The 20,552-nt window shown below is 45.3% G+C and overlaps 1 protein-coding gene across 1 annotated transcript in view; it reads right to left on the bottom strand.

Moving 5' to 3' along the window:
* TTC21B (tetratricopeptide repeat domain 21B) overlaps positions 1-20,552 on the bottom strand; it is a 95,675-nt gene that overhangs the window by 52,119 nt on the left and 23,004 nt on the right. Inside the window, exons 10-15 of the mRNA XM_074967471.1 lie at positions 10,461-10,558; positions 9,699-9,899; positions 7,414-7,543; positions 5,858-6,015; positions 3,565-3,789; positions 1,856-2,094 (exon numbers count right to left, since the gene is read on the bottom strand). Coding sequence (XP_074823572.1) covers positions 1,856-2,094; positions 3,565-3,789; positions 5,858-6,015; positions 7,414-7,543; positions 9,699-9,899; positions 10,461-10,558 — 1,051 coding nt within the window. The remainder of the gene's footprint in view (positions 1-1,855; positions 2,095-3,564; positions 3,790-5,857; positions 6,016-7,413; positions 7,544-9,698; positions 9,900-10,460; positions 10,559-20,552) is intronic.

Consider the following 20,552-nt stretch of genomic DNA (forward strand, 5'->3'; position numbering starts at 1 on the left):
GGTGCCGAGTTACCAGGGCACCTGCTGAAGATAGTCTCCTCTGCTCCAGGTTGGAGGACATCTCCTCTCTGGGATAAGACGTGCTCCAAGCAGCACAGCTTAAGTCTTGCATCCCTTGATTTTCTGGTGCAGGTGGCGGCGGCATGGCAGACAGAGTACTTGTCAGGGATGTGCCCTTCCCCAAGGCAGAAAAGACATCTGCTGTGCCTATCAATGAAAGGCATCAGACAGTCACAGGAAGGACAGGATTCACATGGCCCCTGCTCAATGGCTGACGAAGCACTTAACCCTGCTATACAAGGGAGTGTACCAGGGGCCTCCCCCATATATCCTCTTTTTTTCTGGCACATGCAACTGAAATTTTTAAGGAGGAAAAATAAAAATAAAGTGAAATTCAAAATACAGATGCAGGACAGGCACAGTCAAGGTTCTCTCTCACTGGCAGGAACATTAAGAGGGAACTGAGAAAGGATTGTGGCTGCTCTGCCCTTTTCACCCTTGCAAGGGAGGCTGCATGGGCACCCTGATGAATGCTGCTGAAATGATTCAAAACTCACATGCATGGGGTGCATGCACATCTACAGTGGAATCCACTCTAATACCTGAAGAATGGCTATTTCCAAGAATAATCAAAATTAATACTGTGAGACAGCCTTAACTTTCCTAAAAGATTCTAATCTGCAAAGGTTATCTTGAATCAAGTATCTCCACTTAAAAAAATAGCTTGCATCCATTCAGCGTCGTTGAAAGTTCATATGGTGAGAATCAGATATCTGGATATTGTAGTTGAAATTAAAGCTTTGTATTAAAGTAGGCACACTTGTGAGGGGCCATTCCTTGCTCCAGTGAGTCCTCTCTCCAAGAGTCATTTTCCCTTTTCCTCAGCCCAGAAACCTGCAGATGGGGACCTTCTTGCCTACAGCAGTTCCAAGCTGAATATGTAGCCAGCAGGTTAGCACTGGCAGGAAAAGTAGGGACAAGATTTTCTGCTCGATGGGGAAAGCTTCTTTAGCATCATACAGGGGGCCAGAGGGGTCAGGGAGGAGTTTTTTGGAAGAGGAGAGAGCCTGAAGTGCCCAGAATAAGTATACTTTTGCCCTTAACACAACAGTGCTATTTACTGAATGTATTTGCTCAACCTCAGGGTACCAGAATTTAGACCTTCACAACTTTGTACAAGGGTTAAAAAAAACAAACCATAAATATTTACCTGACATTCCATAAGCCAACAACCTGCTTATGGCAGTTGTGATGTAACAGTACAGTGATTGCTGGAGTATCTCAAGAAGACCGGAAATCAAACTGTTGATTTCAGGAAGACTCAAAAGATTTTTTTTAAAAAAAAAAAAAACAAGTGTATATGCTAATGTTCCTTGCTATCTGAGACTTTTAGTCAAAACCTTAAACAGAGTACAAATCATTTACTGTTCATTTTCAAAAGCCCTTTTAGTATCTGCTCTTTTTCTAGGTGTCTTTGTATGATGTGGCAAAAGTTATTACTATGTAATATTGCAGGAGTTTAAATATTAAAATAGATTTATCTTGCAGATTTAAATTATTTAAATTATACACTTTCCTTAATACTCAGAACTATTAATGTTTCTCCTTTCAGACTGAGTCTATTTTAAAAAATTATTGCTGATATATCAACCATTCATTCGGTTATTTTTTATTCTGAAAAGTTGCCTTGGGTAAATAGTGCTTTGCATTGCTACTTTAGTGGATTATACTACCAAGATAAATTTCATAATTTGACGTATTTTGGGGGGAGGGAAACAAGCGCTGCACAGAATATCAATATTTCACACACAGAAAGGTTATGGTATATACCACAGGTGGTGGTGGTTGTTTTTACCTATAGCAGCTTGCATATAACTTTTTCTCTTTTCTGTATTGAAGATAAATGTCTGCCATTTTTTCTTTGGCTTGTACAAAGTACAGCTGTTCAGATGTAATATTTCTGAGCATAGTTAAGGCTTGTTCAATATCTCCTTGTGCAAGAGCCAGGTCTGCATTAGCAATCACAACTCGTAGTTCTTCAGGGGTGCCAGTAAATTCATTGATGGCATCTTGCAGCACTTTAGCAGCTTCATGCTGTAAAACACAATTATTTTTTTTCTTGACCTCAAGTTAATGCATCCAAGGCGGCCTATATTGCAAATAAATGGAGGACAAAGGACCACCAAGGACAAAAACATACTTGCAATATACATTAAAATGTTTAAAAAGGGAAAAGAGGATTGTACTCATGATTAGCTGAAAGCTACACAAGGCGAACAAGTAGCAGAAAGACAGTAACAAACATTACAGTTGCATACATAAGAATATACCACAGTACGCACCACTATAAAATACACTTTCAATCAAATGTAATTCCAGGATGGAGCTAGAGATCCAGCTACACTGGGTAAATACATTAGCCTAAATGTCTAAAAGTGGGGAATTTTCTTAATGTTTTGTATCAAGGTTGTGTGCGCCTCAGTTTCCCCTATGTGCTGCATGTTTAACGAGGTGGTGGGAAAGGGTGACGAGGACCAGGTGTGACTCCACCAAGCAGCCTGGACACTTTGTAACCTAGCAACCGATGGCCTGAAGGCCCTCCTCAGCTTGGGAGCCAGCCGAATTTGGTGAGCAGGAGAACCAAGGGCTGAAGAGAGAGACACCAGGTAATCTGTTTGCCTGGGAAAGAAGAAAAAGGATGGAGGAGGGGCCCTGGATGTGAGACAGAGTAGGCCGTAGGAGTGGTCACTTTTGGACTGAGACTAAGAGACCTGGATGCTGGACAGTCCCAGATGGGCTGTGCTGACACTTTCTATGGTCAAGGCCTCCGAGAACCTGCTGTGCTGTGTTACAGACATACAATAAACCCTTTTGTTTTTACGCTGGCTGGGAGTCACTGCAGTCTAGAGATTGGGGCTGCATTGCTCCCTCTGGGTATGGAGGCCCCGCAGTGGGTCCAGAGCTATTGGATTCACTGAAGGGAGCTCATGGAGACAGACATGCTGAAGGCTTAGAGGGGCGGTTCCAGGAGACAGTGGAGTCTAGTGCTTAACCCCCCGAGAGTGAGACTCCCAAGGTGGGCTATTACACTGAAGGGGGTTCCTCCCAAGGACCATACAGAGCCAGGAGCACTGACCCTGTGATTCCATGACAGTCTCATACTATGAACAGCACAATGGTTTATCATGGCATTTAAGTGATCACAGGTGGGCTTTGAAGTTAACTCCTCACAATTAAAGGAGAGATGGGCAAGTGTTTCATCCAGTCTGCAGCCTCAGAACAGTGTATCTACATACATTCTGAAAACTATCTCCACTCTGAGAATGGCAAAGAATTTGTATGTGTCTCAAAACAGCCTGAGAACCAAACTCCAAAAACCTTGAAATTCAGATATTTCTCTGTCTGTAGAATTGTTAAGTCTCCTAAAGTCAAGACTTCCTGTAAAGTACTGTAGGTGTTTGTCATGGACAAACTCGGGGTAGATGCTTTTGTTAATGGAATAATTGAGGTTTGTATTCCGCCTCAAATATACACTGCATTTTATTAAACTGCTCATTGTCATACCTGTTCTCCATTCAAACGATGAGCTTCTACCAATTCCAGAAAGATAGATACACGATTACTTGCATCAATTTCATTTCTTTTTGCTTTTGATTTTGAGAAAGCCACAGTGCCTCTCATTCCAGGTAAACTCATTGCCATCTGTAAGGTCTTAATAGCTTCTGATATTTCTCCCATCTTCTTTTGGGTCTGGGCTTTAATTAAGTGATACAAGGGATGTTCTCTCACCTGAAATATAATAAGTTATCAATCAGTTTCTATATTCTGCTTTACTGTTAAAAAAAAAAAATCAAGCATCCTGAGGAATAAATTTGTTAATTTAACTAAAATATTTAGAGAAAGGCATAACAAATGCTAATAATTAAGGCTCCATTTTAGTCACAGGTATTTTTACTAAAAGTCATAGACAGGTCACAGGCAGTAAACAAAAATTCATGGCCCGTGACCTGTCCATGACTTTTACTACATACCCCTAACTAAAACTTGGGCCAGGGGGCAGCGGGTGCTCAGGGGGCAGTCCAGGGGTGTCATGGGTGCTGGGGGAGGGTGGCCTGGCCCCCCCGCTGGTGCAGGGAGGGGGGAGGGGAGGAGAGGCAGACAGCAGCACACAGCCCAGGCCCCCTGCTTGTGCTGGGGAGTGGGTTGGCGGGGCTGGCAGGCTCACTACCCAGTATGTTCCTGCAGCTCCTATGGGGAGGGGCGGCCAGGGGGGCGCCACACTGCTCTGGCCACAAGCTCCAGCTCCCATTGGCCAGGAACCGCAGTCAATGGGAGCTGCAGGAGCTACGCAGAGTCCCCTGGCCCTTCTGCCTAGGAGTGCCGGGACATGCCAGTGGGAGCCGGGGAGCACCCAGAGATAAGCGCTGCCCTGCACCCCAACCCCTTGCCTCAACCCTGAGCCCACTCCCAAACTCAAACCACTACTGGTCCAGGGGCTGCCCAGCTCGAGCAGCCCCTGAGCCAGCCACACCAGCCGCTGCAGAAGTCATGGAGGTCACACAAAGTCACAGAATCTGTGACCTCCATGATAGACACACAGCCTTACTACTAATCCATGTTATACTTGTGTCTAGCAAGCGTAGTATTACTTCTATTAGTAATGTTGTCTTCAAAGAATATGCAAGACAATTTTTTTAATTAAAACCCCACAAACCATACAAAGGAAAGAATATCATGAGTCAGAACCCTGATCTAGAGACAAAAGGGCATGCACTAGACCATTACTTAAAATGAACCTGCTTGTTACAGGTGTTTTCTGTGTCTCCTCTCCTAATCATAGACAAGACAACATATGCTTCAGTAAGCTGGTACAGTAGTTTAAAAAAAAAGAGTCGAACATTCCAAGATATACATAATTTGGCAATTAACTTATATACACAAACCCACTGTGGCATTCATCCCCTCTACCTGCTTGAATAGGTCTGTTTTTATATTAAGGGGAACAAATGGAAAGAGTAAGTGTGGCTCCATACAAAATTTCAGGGACATCAGTAGATATTTTTTTCATTCAGTTTCTCTATGCCAATGTTTGGAGAACAGAAAGTGGGCAGAGGAATATTTTAGAAAGGAAATAAAGACCAGCTTGTCTCACACCGTCCACCTTCCAGCAAAGCCCTATCGGGATACTCACTCAGAATTCAATCGTGTAAACTGCTGAGCGTGCTGGCCCTGCCCAGCAAAGCACTTAACTTTAAGTAGTCCGATTGACTTCAATAGACCAGAGTTCTCAGTACCTCGCAGTATCAAGTACTGAATCAGCCACAATAGAGGAGAGTGGGGAAAGCCATTTTAGAACCACCACTGCTTAAGTGTGCTGGCTTTGCTGACCAGGGAACAAGGAAATACTGACAGAGGTTCCCAGGTTTCTTGAAAGGCAGTAAGGGTTTGGACCACCCTTCTTACATTCTTTTATGCAAACCTTTCACAACTTTGTTGCAAGATTTCTCTGGGACTACAAATCCTGTTTATATAGTATGTCCTTATACATTGTAATACTTATTTCTGTTAACAGTTCTCTATATAGAGAGAGATCAGAAAAGAAAAGCTGTTTCTTTCTTCTATACTCAAGAAAATTCTGATACTTTGGGGCAAGTTAATAGGCAAATTTGGAGTCCTCACTTCATCACACTCCCAATTTGCCTTGCAATTAAAATTATTCACCTGAAAAACATGTTCAGATGCCAAGCTTGTAGTGAAAAGATAAGTATTAAAATAATGCATCTTGCTGTGCAAGCTGTAGAAGAAGTCTTGCAAAACTGATTGCATAAAACAATTTAATTCCTTTGATCAAACTCACCTCAAAATTGTAGCTCAGACAGAGTTCCAGGGACTGAGAACAGAGCTTAAAATTGTTTTGGGACAAATGAACCTGAGCCATAAGTAAATGAGCATCTGGATAAGAAGGATTCTGTTCCAGGCAATGCTGTAGGGCACTGTGAGATGCCTCAATATCACCTAATGATTTAAACAAAATAGCAAAAAACAAGAGAAAAAAATCAAAGCCCAGTATTAAATATAAGTGCCTCTTTCTTAGGCCTGGTCTACACTGAAAAATTCACACCACTGACCAATGTAGTTAAGCCAACCTAACTCCCAATGTAGACACTGCCTCTTGAGAAGGAGGAGTGCTGTAGCATTTCAAGTGTAGACAAGCCATTAGCCTCTCTATACTTTAGATAAAGGCTTCACAGCTTGCTTTTAAGATATACATATATTTAATAGGCTGCTAATGACCTCAAATAGCAGCTACTAAATCAGGAGCAAGCAAACTTTTTGGTCTGAGGGCCGCATGGGGTTTTTGAAATTGTATGGAGGGCTGGTTAGGGGAGGCTATGCCTCCCCAAACAACCAGGCATGGCCCGGCCCCGGCCCCCATCCGACCCCCCCGTTTCTCACCCCTGACGGCCCTCCCAGGACTCCTGCCCCATCCACCCCCCTGCTCTCAGTCCCCTGACTGCCCCTAGACCCCCCCCACCCTAACTGCCCCCCGCTGCCCCATCAAACCCCCATCCATCCTTCCTGATGGTCCCCCCAGGACCCCTGCCCGATCCAACCCCCCCCTTCTCCCTGACCGCCCCAACTGCCCCCCACCACCCCATTCAACCCCCCCTCCGGGACCCCTGCCCCGTCCACCCCCCTGCTCCTTGTCCCCTGACCGCCCCCGTGCTGCCCCATCCAACCCCTCCTTTCCTTCCTGACTGCCCCCCCTGGACCCCTGCCCCCGTTCAACCCCCGTTCCCCACCCTCTGACTGCCCCGACCCCATCCACACCCCTGCCCTCTCTCCAACCCCCGCCACCGCACTGGCCTGGAACACCGGTGGCCGTGCAGCACAGCACAGCACACGGGGTCAGGCCAGGCTCTGCAGCCCCACCACCCAGAGCATTGTGCCGTGCAGCAGCATTGCTATTGGGGAGGGGGAGACAGCCTCCCGGGCCAGGAGCTCAGAGGCCGGGCAGGACAGTCCCGCGGGCCAGATGTGGCCCGCAGGCTGTAGATTGCCCACCTCTGTACTAAATACTTCTCATCAGTGTCATTGAGAGTTGAAGACAAAACCACAGCATAGACAGAAATTTCTCCATTATCCCAGTCCCTGAACCATCCACTCTAGTCCTGTATGAAAGACTTCACCTTACTGAAAAATCAATGCTACATTTCTGTTTTTTCAGAAGTGCATTTTAAGGGAACAATCAGGTAATAAACCCAGAGGAAAGAAATAATTTTAATACTGCGTTGTTAAAAAAAAGAACAGAATATAAGAAATCAGATATTTGTTACAGTACTTTACAATGGAAGAAAAATATTTATTTAATGCAAAAATACAAATATTTTTGTAGCCACACACATATATTACCTGATAAGTATTTCACCTTTGCGACTAAAAAGACAGCATGTAGAAGACCTGGTACAGTTTTTACCACAGTTTCAAGAACTGAGGAACAGTGTTTGAGCAGTGGTGAAAGGGGTTGTCCTGGATTTGCAGGCTAGAAATAAGAACAGATCAACTGAAAAATTCATTTTAAGAACATGAACTAGTAAAAAGAAAAAACACTGCTAATTTTGCTCAGCCTAAGAATCTGAAAGTTCAAAAAGTGAAAAGCATGTGTCACCATGAAGAAACAGTGAAATGTATTTTAAATATAAGAGGCCAAATTCTACTCACATTTATACCGGTGTAAATGCAGAGAACTGTTATTAAAGTTTGCGGGACTTGACCAGTGTAAGACTTGTATAAATGAAATCAGAATCAGGCCTTCTCTCTCTGGTTGTACACAAACCAGTCCATTACACTGGGGCCAGATGATCCCCAAATAGCAATAATTTGGCTTCAGGGGAATCTAAGCAGGTACAATCGGGGGAAGGTAAAGGTAAGTAGGAGGCCTGAGTCAACAGGAGCTCTGCTTTGTTCTTCCATCACTCCCTGGGGGGCCCAGGGACACCCCTTCACCACAGCACCTCCATGTTGTTGGGGCTCAGCAGAACACAGAGCAGGAGTTGGAAAACTGCTGCTTTCCATAGCATGATCTTCTGTGAACCTGGCATAATTATACTAGGAAAATCTGCAAGGAATTTAATGTTAGAAGCAGCCTTAATTTCCCTTCACAGCTTCAACTTCCTCCACACCTCCTACTCCACAAAGACAGCTGTAATGTGCAGCCCTGGGAGGGGAACAGGCTGAAAGGCTGAAATATTCCTTAGGATATTTGATGCGGTAGAAGAGAGATTCCCTGTAAGGTCCCAACGTCTACCCAGTTGGGTTATGCAGGCTGCATTTCCTCTTCCTCACTAAGGTCACAAACTCTTCTCCGTGAAAGGGAAGACATGGCTCTCCTTCCAGTTTTGTCATTTCCCCTTCCTATAGGCTCTTCTACAAGAAAAGATGTCCGACCATTAGTTTCCATCCTCCTTTAATTCTTTGAGAGTGCTCAGAGTGCCAATGTCACTGATAGAATTACCTTTCTGGACGACAGCCCCCCCCAGCTGAAGTCTCAGAAATAAATTTTAAAAAACCCTTCAGTTTCAAATATAGTTAACATGGTGGCAATTGCTCTGTCATCTTTTCCATTTTCCAATTCCCCAGCTCAATAAAGCATGCACCTTTCTAAGAAAAAAATTCAAAATATTTTTTTCAGATGAGATGCCACTTAAAAACAGATTTACATTTCTTTTGGGTGCTATTTTCTTTACTGTTAGCCTTGTAAGATGCTGCAATTGTTAGCGTTTTTTGGGGCTTTAAACACTGTCATTTCACTGCAATTTTTGCCACAGCAGTTGTGAGGCATTCCACTACCATGGAACTTACAGTCTGTTCTTGAGAAACTAAAACACATAGCAAATAATTATAGGACAGTCATATAGCAAACTGTCAACATTTGCTAGAAGTCTGTGGAACTGTATAATATCTGAGCTAATGCCCAACAATTACTTGTTAAGATCTTTCCTCTGTAACATACTTGAAAGAGTTTTTTCAGTTGTTCTCATTCTTACTGATAGCACTTGGTGCAATATCTTAACTTAATATCTTGAAGGCCTTTTCCTTGGTATCCTGAAAATACTTATGAGGGTCAAATATTCCTGTCGTCAAGCCCAACGTATGACCGGATGCCATCTTCAACCACAAAAAATAACCCACAATATGGATAAAATTATCTTTTTGTTTGAGATTAAAAAGTAAAAATACCATTATATACATTTATACCTGTATTTATACGTAGAAGAGAAATGAGTGCACGTATGTGGGAAAATATCCTGAGCAGACAAACTGCATATGTGTGGATGACCACGTGATCAACATCTAGCCTTCACATTTAGTTATTTAAGTGAGTTCTACTCTGTTCTATTCTCCAGATCAAACAATAGACCAAATAACTGTATACAGAGCACCTTGCACTTACATTTAACCCCTTCTCAAATATAACTGCTGCATTTTGTATGACGAAAATGAGATGTCAATTAGCAATTATTCCAGCACAAAGTTGCTCAATATTTAAAACAAATTTTTGCTTCATGTGAAAAGTAAATATACTTTTGGTGATTCTTCTCAAAAAATCCCTTCTACTTGTAACTATTAAATGATATTAAAAATGGAGTCCTTGGATAAATTCTAGTTTTCAGAGGAAGAGGTCTAATACTACTAACCTGTGTTGGGCAAAAATTAAGATATTCTCTAACAATTTCCAGCAAGAAATCAGGGTTCAGTTTTTCAAAGTACTGTATGCCAAGAGGTAAGCCATGCAATGATGAAAAGTGAGTATCCAGAACATCATTCAACAAGTGAAAAACTTCTTCTTGTCTTTGAGGTTTCTTCATAGCTAAAACTGCACGCAAGAAAGACAGTTCCTGCAAAAAACCAAAATTTAACTCCAACTATATTAGTTTTGTTACTTTTTTATCATTTATCTTGCACCATACAAAACTTCACCATTTTCAAGGCAATAACTAGATGCAATGACCTGAGCAAAAGCTATACTTAGGAATAGTGTAACAATTATACAATGCAATTGAAAACTTTTAAGAATGATCACTGTAAGGCGTACATAAAAATTTGCTATACAATGCATTTCTTTTTCAATTTATATGGTGTAATTATGAGCCAGTCTAGGCACATAAATAAGTTAAATTTATCAATGTCAACACCACCATTTAAAAAAAAAAAAAAGGGCCCTTTTTCCCCCATTCAATCCAGACTCAGAAAAAATCTGAGTAAACAAATAGTCCTCATCTTGCAGGCCAACATTAACTTTGCTTGACCAAAAGACAGAAAAAGCAAATTTCTGAGTTAAAGCATCCTCCATTAAGAATACTCTGCTCCAGAAAAATAAAGGTTTTAAACTGTAGTAATCTCAACCTGGCCACAACTTCAGATTAGAATCAAAACACTTCAGTGAAGTAGTCCTTTACCCCAGATTTCCCAATTGAGTGCTGAATTTCGTTAAGGAATTCCAACTGCTGATCTGCATCTTCTAATTGCCCTTCAATTATCTGACATCGGATAATTCCTGCAACAGTAAACATTTAATTTCAGTTTCAGCTTTATAATAACTACACAGTGTTAAATTTTCCAGAGGGCCCTCTCCCCCGGCTCCCAAAAATCTAGTTTTCTTTACCTCTGGACTATCAACTCCTCAGCCTTTTGTTAAACAGGGTGATGAGAAAAAACAAAGAACTAAGATTTGAGACACATGTACAGGGTTTATCTACAATGTAAATTTTCTCCAGCTATGTCCTTCCTTCATAAAAGCTATCTCTCCTCTCCCCCCACACCCCACCACATGCTTTAAACTTCATCTAGGAAAATACCTAAATTGTTTCTTTAAGCTGTATTTGTTAAAGTTTCAAAGTTATCCTTTTGACATTTCACAGTGTGCCCCACCACACTTCCCTTAAGTGTTTGGGCGAAGTCTTTATATTCATAACGGTTTGTCATGTACAATTTACTAATAATTGTTAAACCATGTAGTATCATCCATGACCTATGGGAAAATCATCTGTGGAACCTCTCTCTCTTCCTCCATTCTTAAACTACTCAACAGAGTAGACACCTAACAGAACAGTGTTTAGCAATACTCAGAGGTTTCTCTTTATCTAATGTCTTCTTACTAAATAGCAATACTAACTCACTGCATCCAAAAGCTTGTTTATAGAAGTGTGACTAGTAGTCAGTCTTTGATTCACAGTCTTGTTTTAACTTGCAAGTTTCCACCATGGTGTCCTTATAATCCCCTTATACCGTTCCATGCTTGGATTCAAGAACATGGAGAAATCAAACATGCTTGTGTCCTTTCTGCGAACGAAAGGCTGACAGGTCTCAATTCTAAAAATAGTTTAAAAAAAAAAAAAAGACTATGTGTGCAGGTGAGACCCGAGTTTCTTTTCTCTCCAAACATTAAAAATGTAGATCCCCTCCAGGCTGGAAGACTGATGACTAGACAAGATAAATGAGAATAAAAAATAATTTCGATCTTTCAATTAAGGTAGGAAGAGCTCAAAACAAATGTGCTATACCTCCAACAAAACCAGTGAAAGCCAGACTTTATATTACTGTTTCTTAATAAAAGAAATAAATAAAAAAAGCAGAACACTAAGAAAGTAAACATCTTTTAAAGTCTCTTCATACATCAGAAAGGAAAAAAATGGGCACAAGCCCATTCTTTCAGAAGCAGTGTTGCTCACTGAAGTTTCAGTATCCTGCCTGCACCCAACACATGCATGACAGAAAAATGGTACAACATGAATGATAAAGGTCATCAAGTTTCAGAGTGGTAGCTGTGTTAGTCTGTATCTGCAAGAAGAATGAGGAATACTTGTGGCACCTTAGAGGCTAACAAATTTATTTGAGCACAAGCTTTCATGGCCTAAAATCCACTTCATCGGATGCATGCAGTGGAAAATACAGTAGGAAGATAGATACACACACACCATGAAAAAAAATGGGTGTTGCCATACACACTAACGAGAATGATCAATTAAGGTGAGCTATTATCAGCAGGAGAAAAAAAATTTTGCAGTGATAATCAGGATGGCCCATTTCTAATAGTTGACAAGCAGGTGTGAGTAACAGTGGGGGGGGGGGGTGAGAATAAGCATGGGGAAATAATTTTACTTTGTGTAATGACCTATCCACTCCCAGACTTTATTCAAGCCTAATTTAATGGTGTCCAGTTTGCAAATTAATTCCAATTCAGCAGTCTCTCGTTGGAGTCTGGTTTTGAAGTTTTTTTGTTGTAATATTGCAACTTTTAGGTCTAATCGAGAGAGACTGAAGTGTTCTCCGACTGGTTTTTGAATGTTATCATTCTTGACGTCCGATTTGTGTCCATTTATTCTTTTACGTAGAGACTGTACAGTTTGGCCAATCTATATGGCAGAGGGGCATTGCTGGCACATGACGACATATCACATTGGTGGATGTGCAGGTGAATGAGCCTCTGATAGTGCGGCTGATGTGATTAGGCCCTAGGGGTGACCCCTGAATAGATATGTGGACACAGTTGGCAACGGGCTTCGTTTCTGGGTTAGTGTTTTTATGCTGGTAAGTATTTTCTTCAGGTTGGGGGGGCTGTCTGTAAGCGAGGACTGGCCTGTCTCCCAAGATCTGGGAGAGTGAGGGATCGTCCTTCAGGATAGATTGTAGATCCTTGATGCGCTGGAGAGGTTTTAGTTGGGGGCTGAAGGTGACGGCTAGTGGAGTTCTGTTATTTTCTTTGTTGGGCCTGTCCTGTAGTAGGTGACTTCTGGGAACTCTTCTGGCTCTGTCAATCTGTTTCTTCACTTCAGCAGGTGGGTCTTGTAGGTGTTGGTCTCTGTCTGAGGTTGTATCCTAGAACTTGGCTGTAGACAATGGATCCTGTGGTGTGGTCTGGATGAAAGCTGGAGGCAAGTAGGTAAGTATAGCAGTCGGTAGGTTTCTGGTATAGGTGGTGTTTATGTGACCATCGCTTATTAGCACTGTAGTGTCCAGGAAGTGGATCTCTTATATGGACTGGTCCAGGCTGAGGTTGATGCTGGGATGGAAGTTGTTGAAATCATGGTGGAATTCCTCAAGGGCTTCTTTTCCATGGGTCCAAGTGATGAAAATGTCATCAGTGTAGCGCAAGGGGCGTTAGGGGACAAGAGCTGAGGAAGCGTTGTTTTAAGTCAGCCATAAAAATGTTGGCATAGTGTGGGGTCATCAAGTAACTATCACTGACTGTTTTTTGTTTTCCTTATAGAAGTTGGATTTTTATTAAGGATACATTTTTCCAAGACTCCAGTAACATTTAACTCTTTTAGATTAGGGTAAATATTGACCTTGATGGTATCCCTTTATTCCTATTTTGAGTAGAAATCAGAGGAACATATTAATTAATCTTAGCCATGGATGCTCAGGGGAGCTTGTTCTCTCAACATTCTTTGAAAAAGTGTTACTTATTACTGGCTTTATTATAGCACAGTGTCCTGGTCCAGGACTAGGACTCCTGGACCAAGACACTGTTACATTAAATGCTGTACAAACACAGAACAAAAAGATGGTCCCTGTCCCCAAGGAAAATGGGATACAAGGTTTTATAGATATTTGTGATTTGCAAAAACGTTACACTGCATCAGAAAAAAGCTCAATTCAGACTTCATAAGTGTCAAAGCACGCAGTAGGATTCCTAACAGTAGTGCCGTCAGGCACTCAGCATCAAGAGAAGCTCTGAGGGATAACAACAGCTGAAGCATAAAAGAGTTAAAGGATGACAGAGCAATAAATCTAGCTGTGCTCTCAGCGCAACTAACGCAACAAACAGACAAAAGACTTGTAAAAAACAAATGATGCCTTGATTTAAATTTTGAATCTATTCAACCCTCGGGTGGAATAAAGTTGCTGACTATTGATATGATACATAATTTTTTACTTTCATCTATCCCGTGTGGGGTAGGGACAGGTGAGCTAACTGCACTGAAGACTAACTTCCTTCCTGTTAGTTATGGAACACACAACAAAAATGAGCAAACTAAGCATACTGTGCCACTCCTGATCCAGAGCCCAGCAATGGCCATTCGCAGAGCTCTAGCAAACATACAGGAACATACAGTGCTACCATAATACAGTCAAGCCTCCCACAGAGATACCTGCCCCATACAGACATTACCAATTTCTCAGCCTTTGATAGTTTCTTAAGCAAGTCAACTATGATTCAGGTAGGTGTGAGAATGGGAGTTTACCCTCTACCCCCATCTTCAGACGGTTCCTAGGGAGCATGCACAGAGAGAGGAGTCTGAAAGTGCATGATCCTGATCCCTCATCCTTGGAAGAGAGAAAAAATGGTTATCCATCTTTTTCATAACTGTTGTTCTTTGAGTTGTGTTGCTCATGTCTATTCCATTCTAGGTGTGTGCGTGCGTTCACATGCGTGGTCTTCGGAGATTTTTGCCTTAGCGGTATCCATAGGGCCAGCTGTGGCACCCCCTGGAGTGCTGCCCTCAAATGCCGGTATATCAGGCGCCGCCAGCCCTATGTCCTCTCCATTCCTTCTTGCTGATAACTCCAACAGACGGGCAGGAGGACAGGTAATGGAATGGACATTAGCAACACATCTCGAAGAACAATTATGTAAAAAGGTGGATAAACGTTTTTTCCTCAAGTCCTTGCTCATGTCGATTCCATTCTAGGTGACACACAAGCAGTATCAATGGCGGTGGGCTCGGAGTTCACAGTCTTGCAGCACTGCTCTGTCAAAGCCAGCATCATCTTGAGCTTGCTGGGTAAGTGCATAATGAGATGTGAATGTGTGGAGAGACAATCAGGTAGCGGCTCTAAGATCTCTTGGATTGGAACCTGTGCCAGGAAGGCCGCTGACAATGCTTATGCCCGAGTCGAGTGTGCCGTCACGATTGCCAGTGGATGCACTTTCGTCAGCTCATAGCAATAGCAGATGCAGCCGTGATCAAAACGAAATCCTCTGAGCAGACACTGGGCGACCTTTCATTCTGTCTGCCGCCACAATGAATAACCGCGTTGACTTATGGAACAGCTTTGTTCTATCTATATAGAAGGCCAATGCCCTTCTGACGTCCAGCGTAGGTAGCCTGCGCTCCCCATCTGACACATGAGGCTTTTGAAAGAAGATGGAGAAGTATATGTCCTGGCCAGTAGGAAACTGGGAAACTACCTTGGGCAGAAACGCTGGGTGCAATCGCAGCTTGGCATTATCCTTGTAGAAGACCATGTAAGGCGGCTCCGAAGTAAGCGCCGTGATCTTGGACACCCTACAGGCTGACATCATCACAATCAGGAATGACCTTCCAGGAGAGAGCAGGAGGCCAGAGGCTCAAAGGGAGACCTTCCTGAGCCTCGACAGCACAAGATTCAGGTCCCAGGGGGGATGGGATCCTGGACATACAGATAGAGACACTCTAGACCTTTCAAAAACCATACCGTCATGTCATGAGTGAAGACCAACCTGCCTTGGAATGGAGGATGAAAAGCCAAGTTAGCAGCCAGGTGGACCTTGATCGATGAAAGGGACAAACCTTGGAGTTTGAGGTGCAGCAGAAAATCCAGGATCTCCTGCAGTGTGGCCTGCTCGGCCCAAATACACTGTTCTGACTCCCAGCACATGAATCTTTTCCATTTGGCCAGGTAAGTCACTCTGGTGGAGGGTTTTCTGCTACCTAGCAAGACCTGCTGGACACAGGCCCAGCATGCTTGTTTGTCCACGCTTAGCCATGCAGTAGCCATGCCGTCAAGTGCAGCGCCGCCAAGTTCAGATGCAAAAGGCTGCCATAGTTCTGGGACAACAAATCCGGCCAGAGAGGCAACTGCAGCAGGGTGGCTACCAAAAGCCTCAGTAACATGCCAAATCAGTGCTGGCGAGGCCACGTGGGGGCTAATAAAATAATTCTTGCACTGCCTTTTTTGATCTTCACAAGAACTCTGTGAATCAATGGCACTGGCGGAAAGGCATACATCAGTGCCTTGACCACGGAATGGGAAACGCATCTGACAGGGAGCCCCTGTCCATTCCCCGAATCAAACAGAATACATGGCATTTTCTGTTCTGCTTGGACTCCACCCGAGGAGTCCCCCACCTCTAGAAGACTATGCTGACCACCTCTGGATGGAGCGACGACTCGTGGGGAGATGAGAAGGTCCTGTTGAGGTGATCTGCCAGGACGTTCCTGGTTCCAGGCAGGTGCGCAGGCTATCAGATGAATGGCATGCCTCTCACAAAAATCCCAAAGGCAGAGAGCTTCTTGAAAAAGGACCGAAGGCCTAGCACCACCCTGCCTGTTGATGTAATACATTGCAGTGGTATTGTCCATCAGGACCTGCACCACCTTGCCCTTCAGGCAGGGCAAGAAAGTCTAGCAGGCCAGGTGAACCACTCTGAGCTCCCCGACATTGATATGGAGGGCCAGATCATCCTGCAACCAGGGGCCCTGGGTGCTCAGCTCGCCCAGGTGGGCTCCCCAGCCCAGGTCCGAAGCATTGGAGATCAGGGTAAGCGATGGGGATGGGGTCATGAAGGGGACTCCCTCCAACACTGACCCCGGGTCCAACCACTAATCTAGGGACGACCTGATGTGGTCCGGCACCCTGACTACACAGTCCAGGTCATGCCTATTGGGAATGTAAACCGATGCCAGCTATGCTTGCAGGGGCTGGAGATGGAGCCAAGCATGGCTGACCACATATGTACACACGGCCATGTGACCCAACAGCTGCAGGCAGGTGTGAGCCATGGTGAGCGGGTAGTTCTTGACATGGGAGATCAGGTCTGACATGGCCTGATAACGCACTTCTGGAAGGAAGGCTCTGGCTCATGTGGAGTCGAGAACTCCCCAATCAACTCTATTCACTGGACTGGCCTTACAGTGAATTTTCTCTCATTTATTAACAGGCCCAGGTCACGACAGGTGGAATTCACCAGATCAAGGCTCCTCTGCACCTGCTTCCGAGACCTGCCCTTGATGAGCCAGTTGTCAAGCTATGGGAAGACCTGGATCCCTGGACGTTCTCAGGTAAGCAGCCACTGGCACCATATATTTTAGGACCACCACTGGGACCGATGAGAGGCCACAGGGCAGCACAGTGAATTAAAAATGGTGCCCGCCCACTATGAAATGAGGAAACATCTGACCTGGGAATGTGGAAATAAGCATCCTTTAAGTTGAAGGCAGCGTACCAATCTCCCAGATCTACGGAGGGGATGATGGAGGTCAGGGAGACCATGGGAAACTTCAACTTTTTGAGAGACTTGCTGAGGTGACAAAGGTCCAGGATGGGTCTGAGGCCCCCTTTTGCGTTCAGAATTAGGAAGTAGCAGGAATAGAACCCCTTGCCTTTCATGTCCCGAGGGACCTCCTCCATCGCACCCAGGTGCGGGAGGTTCTCGACCTCTTGAATGAGGAGTTGCTCGTGAGAAGGGTCCCTGAAGAGGGACGGGGAAGATGGAGGGTTGGACGGAGGGGCGGCTGAAAATTTCAGGGTATGACCCAGAGATACTATGTCCAACACTCAGTGGTCCGAGCTGATCAGCAACCAGGCTGAACGGCAGGGATGAAGACAGTTGAGAAAAGAACAAGGCAGATCCAGGAAATTGAACTGGGGCTTCATTCTTGAGCACACCTTCAACATGAGTGTTTCTGACCCCCCAGGATGCATGGGTGAGGGAGAGGAGGAAGGGCGGCAACAACTAAAACTCTTCTTTCCATCCCTTCTTCTTGCAAGCCCAACGTGGCTGCCAAGGCCTTGGCAATGGGGGGGCCGGCACTGCTTCCGTGCAGACTGCGGCATATGCATGCCCAGAGAACGAAGGGTGGCTCGAATGTCCTTTAACCCATCCAGCCTCGCATCCATCTGTTCGGAAAAGACACTGTTCCCATCAAATGGGAGGTCCTGGATCGAGGTCCGCATCTCTTGGGAAAGGCCGGCAGTCTGAAGCTAGGAGCTGCACCTCACAACCACCACCGATGCGACCACCCTAGCCGCTGAGTCTGCCATGTCCCACGCCATTTGGAGGCACCACCTAGCTGCCGCAGTGCCCTCCTCTACCAGGGTGACAAATTCTTGGGCCAAACTCTGCAGGAGGGACTCCTTTAACTTAACTTATAAGTTAAAACTGTATCTGCCCAAGAGGGCCTGATGATTCACCACCCAGAATTGCAGGCCGGCAGTCGAATAAATTTTTCTCCCAGAAAGGTCCAGTCTTTTGGCCTCTTTATTTTTGGGAGCTGAGCTGGTGTGCCCCAGATTGTCTTTTTCGTTGGTCGCAGAGACAACCAGCGAGCCCGGAGGTGGATGGGTATAAAGGTACTCGAACCCTTTGGCCGGGACAAAGTACTTCTTTTCAGCCTTTTGTAGGTGGGAGGGATAGATAACAGGGTTTGCCAGAGGACATTGGCAATTTTGAGGACCCTGTCATGCATTAGTAGTGCAACACAGGCAGGGGTAGAGGCTGAGAGGACATTGGAAAAGGTGTCCGCCTGCTCAGCCATCTCCTCTACTTCTAGGTCCAAGTTCTCGGCCACCAGTTGAAGCAAGGCCTGATGTTCTTTATAACTGTCTGGTGGGCTGGCCCACAAGGGTCCCGCGACCGCCTCGTCCGGGGATGAAGATGACTGTACCACTGGGGGAGGCCCCTGGGCATCGTCCCCTATGGGGGGAAGGAGGTTTAGGGGTGGGTGCAGTCTCCTCTACCCCAACCTCCGAGCATGACTCATGCACCGAGCCCAGTGCCACCAACTGTTGCTCCAAGGAAGTGGCAGACAAGTGGTGCAAAGGGGGCGTGCCCCATGCGCTCCAATAAGGCCATTGTGCTCGCCACTCACTGTGCTGCCAAGGCAACGTCGATGTAAACACGGCCTCGGGTGCCCAATCACATCGTTGGAGTGTGGGTGAGGGGCTGAACTGTCCTTCTATGCCAGAGGAATCCCCTTTCGGTGACCACAGTGGGGCCCTTGACGCCTGCGTCTGCCTGCTGACTGTCACCGCTGGAGACCGGTGCCTGGAGAGAGAGGATTGGTGCCAGGAGGACCAGAGCAGTGACAGGGAGCGCTCCCACTGAATAGGCGACCAAGATCTGCGCCAAGAGGACGACCAGTGGGAGGGTGAACAGTGCTGGTAATACGGAAACCAGCACCTCTGCCTAGGCAATTTGTGTCAAGACGGCAGGAACCGCGATTGTGGTGCCAGTGACTGAGGGCAAGCCCCAGAGGAAGTGGAGGGCGGAAGTGGAGGGTGCTGCCTTGTCTCTGGGGATCAGTAGCACTCCACTTCCCAAGTGGTTTTAGTGGCTGGCTTGCCCTCGTAGGGAGTCTTTGCCATTTCCTGCGGTGCTGACGGTGCGTGCGGAGGCCTCTGTTCTCTCAGTGCCGGGAGAACTTGAGAAGGCATCAATGCCATCAGGAACTTGGGTCCCCTACGGCTCCTGGGAGTTGGTGGTGGATCCCTTAAGATCCCCAACCGGGCAGGCATGTACACGTGGCTCCGGAGTGGCCAGGCGGCCTGAACTGGGTCCTTTGCCCAGTGTCCCATGGCCCTTCTTGCCCAGTGCTGGAGAGACATGCTTCTTTGTTTTCTTTTGGGGCACCGGCAATGGGGAGCGGTGCTGGGCAGAGGCCGGTGCCGGAGGTGCGTTGTGCACCAGGACCAAGATATTAGATGAGTCTTGGCAGGACAGCTCAGAAGGCAGATGAAGGGCAGCCTCCATGAGGAGAGCCCACAAATGAATAACCGACTCCTGTATCAAAAATGTTTACAAATAAGACGCTTGACCTTCACATGTGATTCCCCCAAGCACTTGAGGCAGTTGCTAGGGGGTCACTTAGCATAGGCCTGTTACAGTCCATGCAGGGTTTAAACCCTGGAGACCGGGGCATGCCCCGCCTGGGGCGAAGTACCTGCTGGGACTAACTTCTAACTACTTAGCACTAACTACTATAAACAAACTATTTACAAGGCCCTAAGGCTCAAAGTCAGAAGAGAGGAAAGTGCTAGCCCTTGCTATTCAAGGAAAGGTGCTCCAACTAACCACCCCGGGCAGTTAGAAGGAACTGAGAGGGCGTAGGGCCAGTGGCGCCTGATATATGGATGCATGAGCACGGCACTCAAAGGAGCGCCACAACTGGCCCTATGGATACCGGTAAGGCAAAAATCTCCAATGACCGTGCACATGGGCGCACACACACCTAGAATGGAACTGACACGAGCAAGCACTCGAAGAAGAAAAATAGGATTACGCTCAGTATCAGGCATGCCACAAAAGCCTGACAGCTTTTGGGGCTGAGGCCAAAAGGAAGTGTAGTACAAATTCTAATTAAAACTCTTTCATAATTAATTTTTTTTGTATTGCAGTAGCAGCTAAAGGCCCCAACCACAGTCAAGGTTTGTTTGGACTGTGTGCCGTACAAACATGAATCATGCCATATACTTCAGTGAGAGAATCTGACTCCTTAAAATAAATACAAAGGACTAAGTATATCACTAACACTAGCAAAAATAATTAAAAATATCTAATACAGATT

Source organism: Natator depressus, chromosome 11, assembly GCF_965152275.1.
Source record: "Natator depressus isolate rNatDep1 chromosome 11, rNatDep2.hap1, whole genome shotgun sequence".
Classification (NCBI taxonomy): domain Eukaryota; kingdom Metazoa; phylum Chordata; order Testudines; family Cheloniidae; genus Natator; species Natator depressus.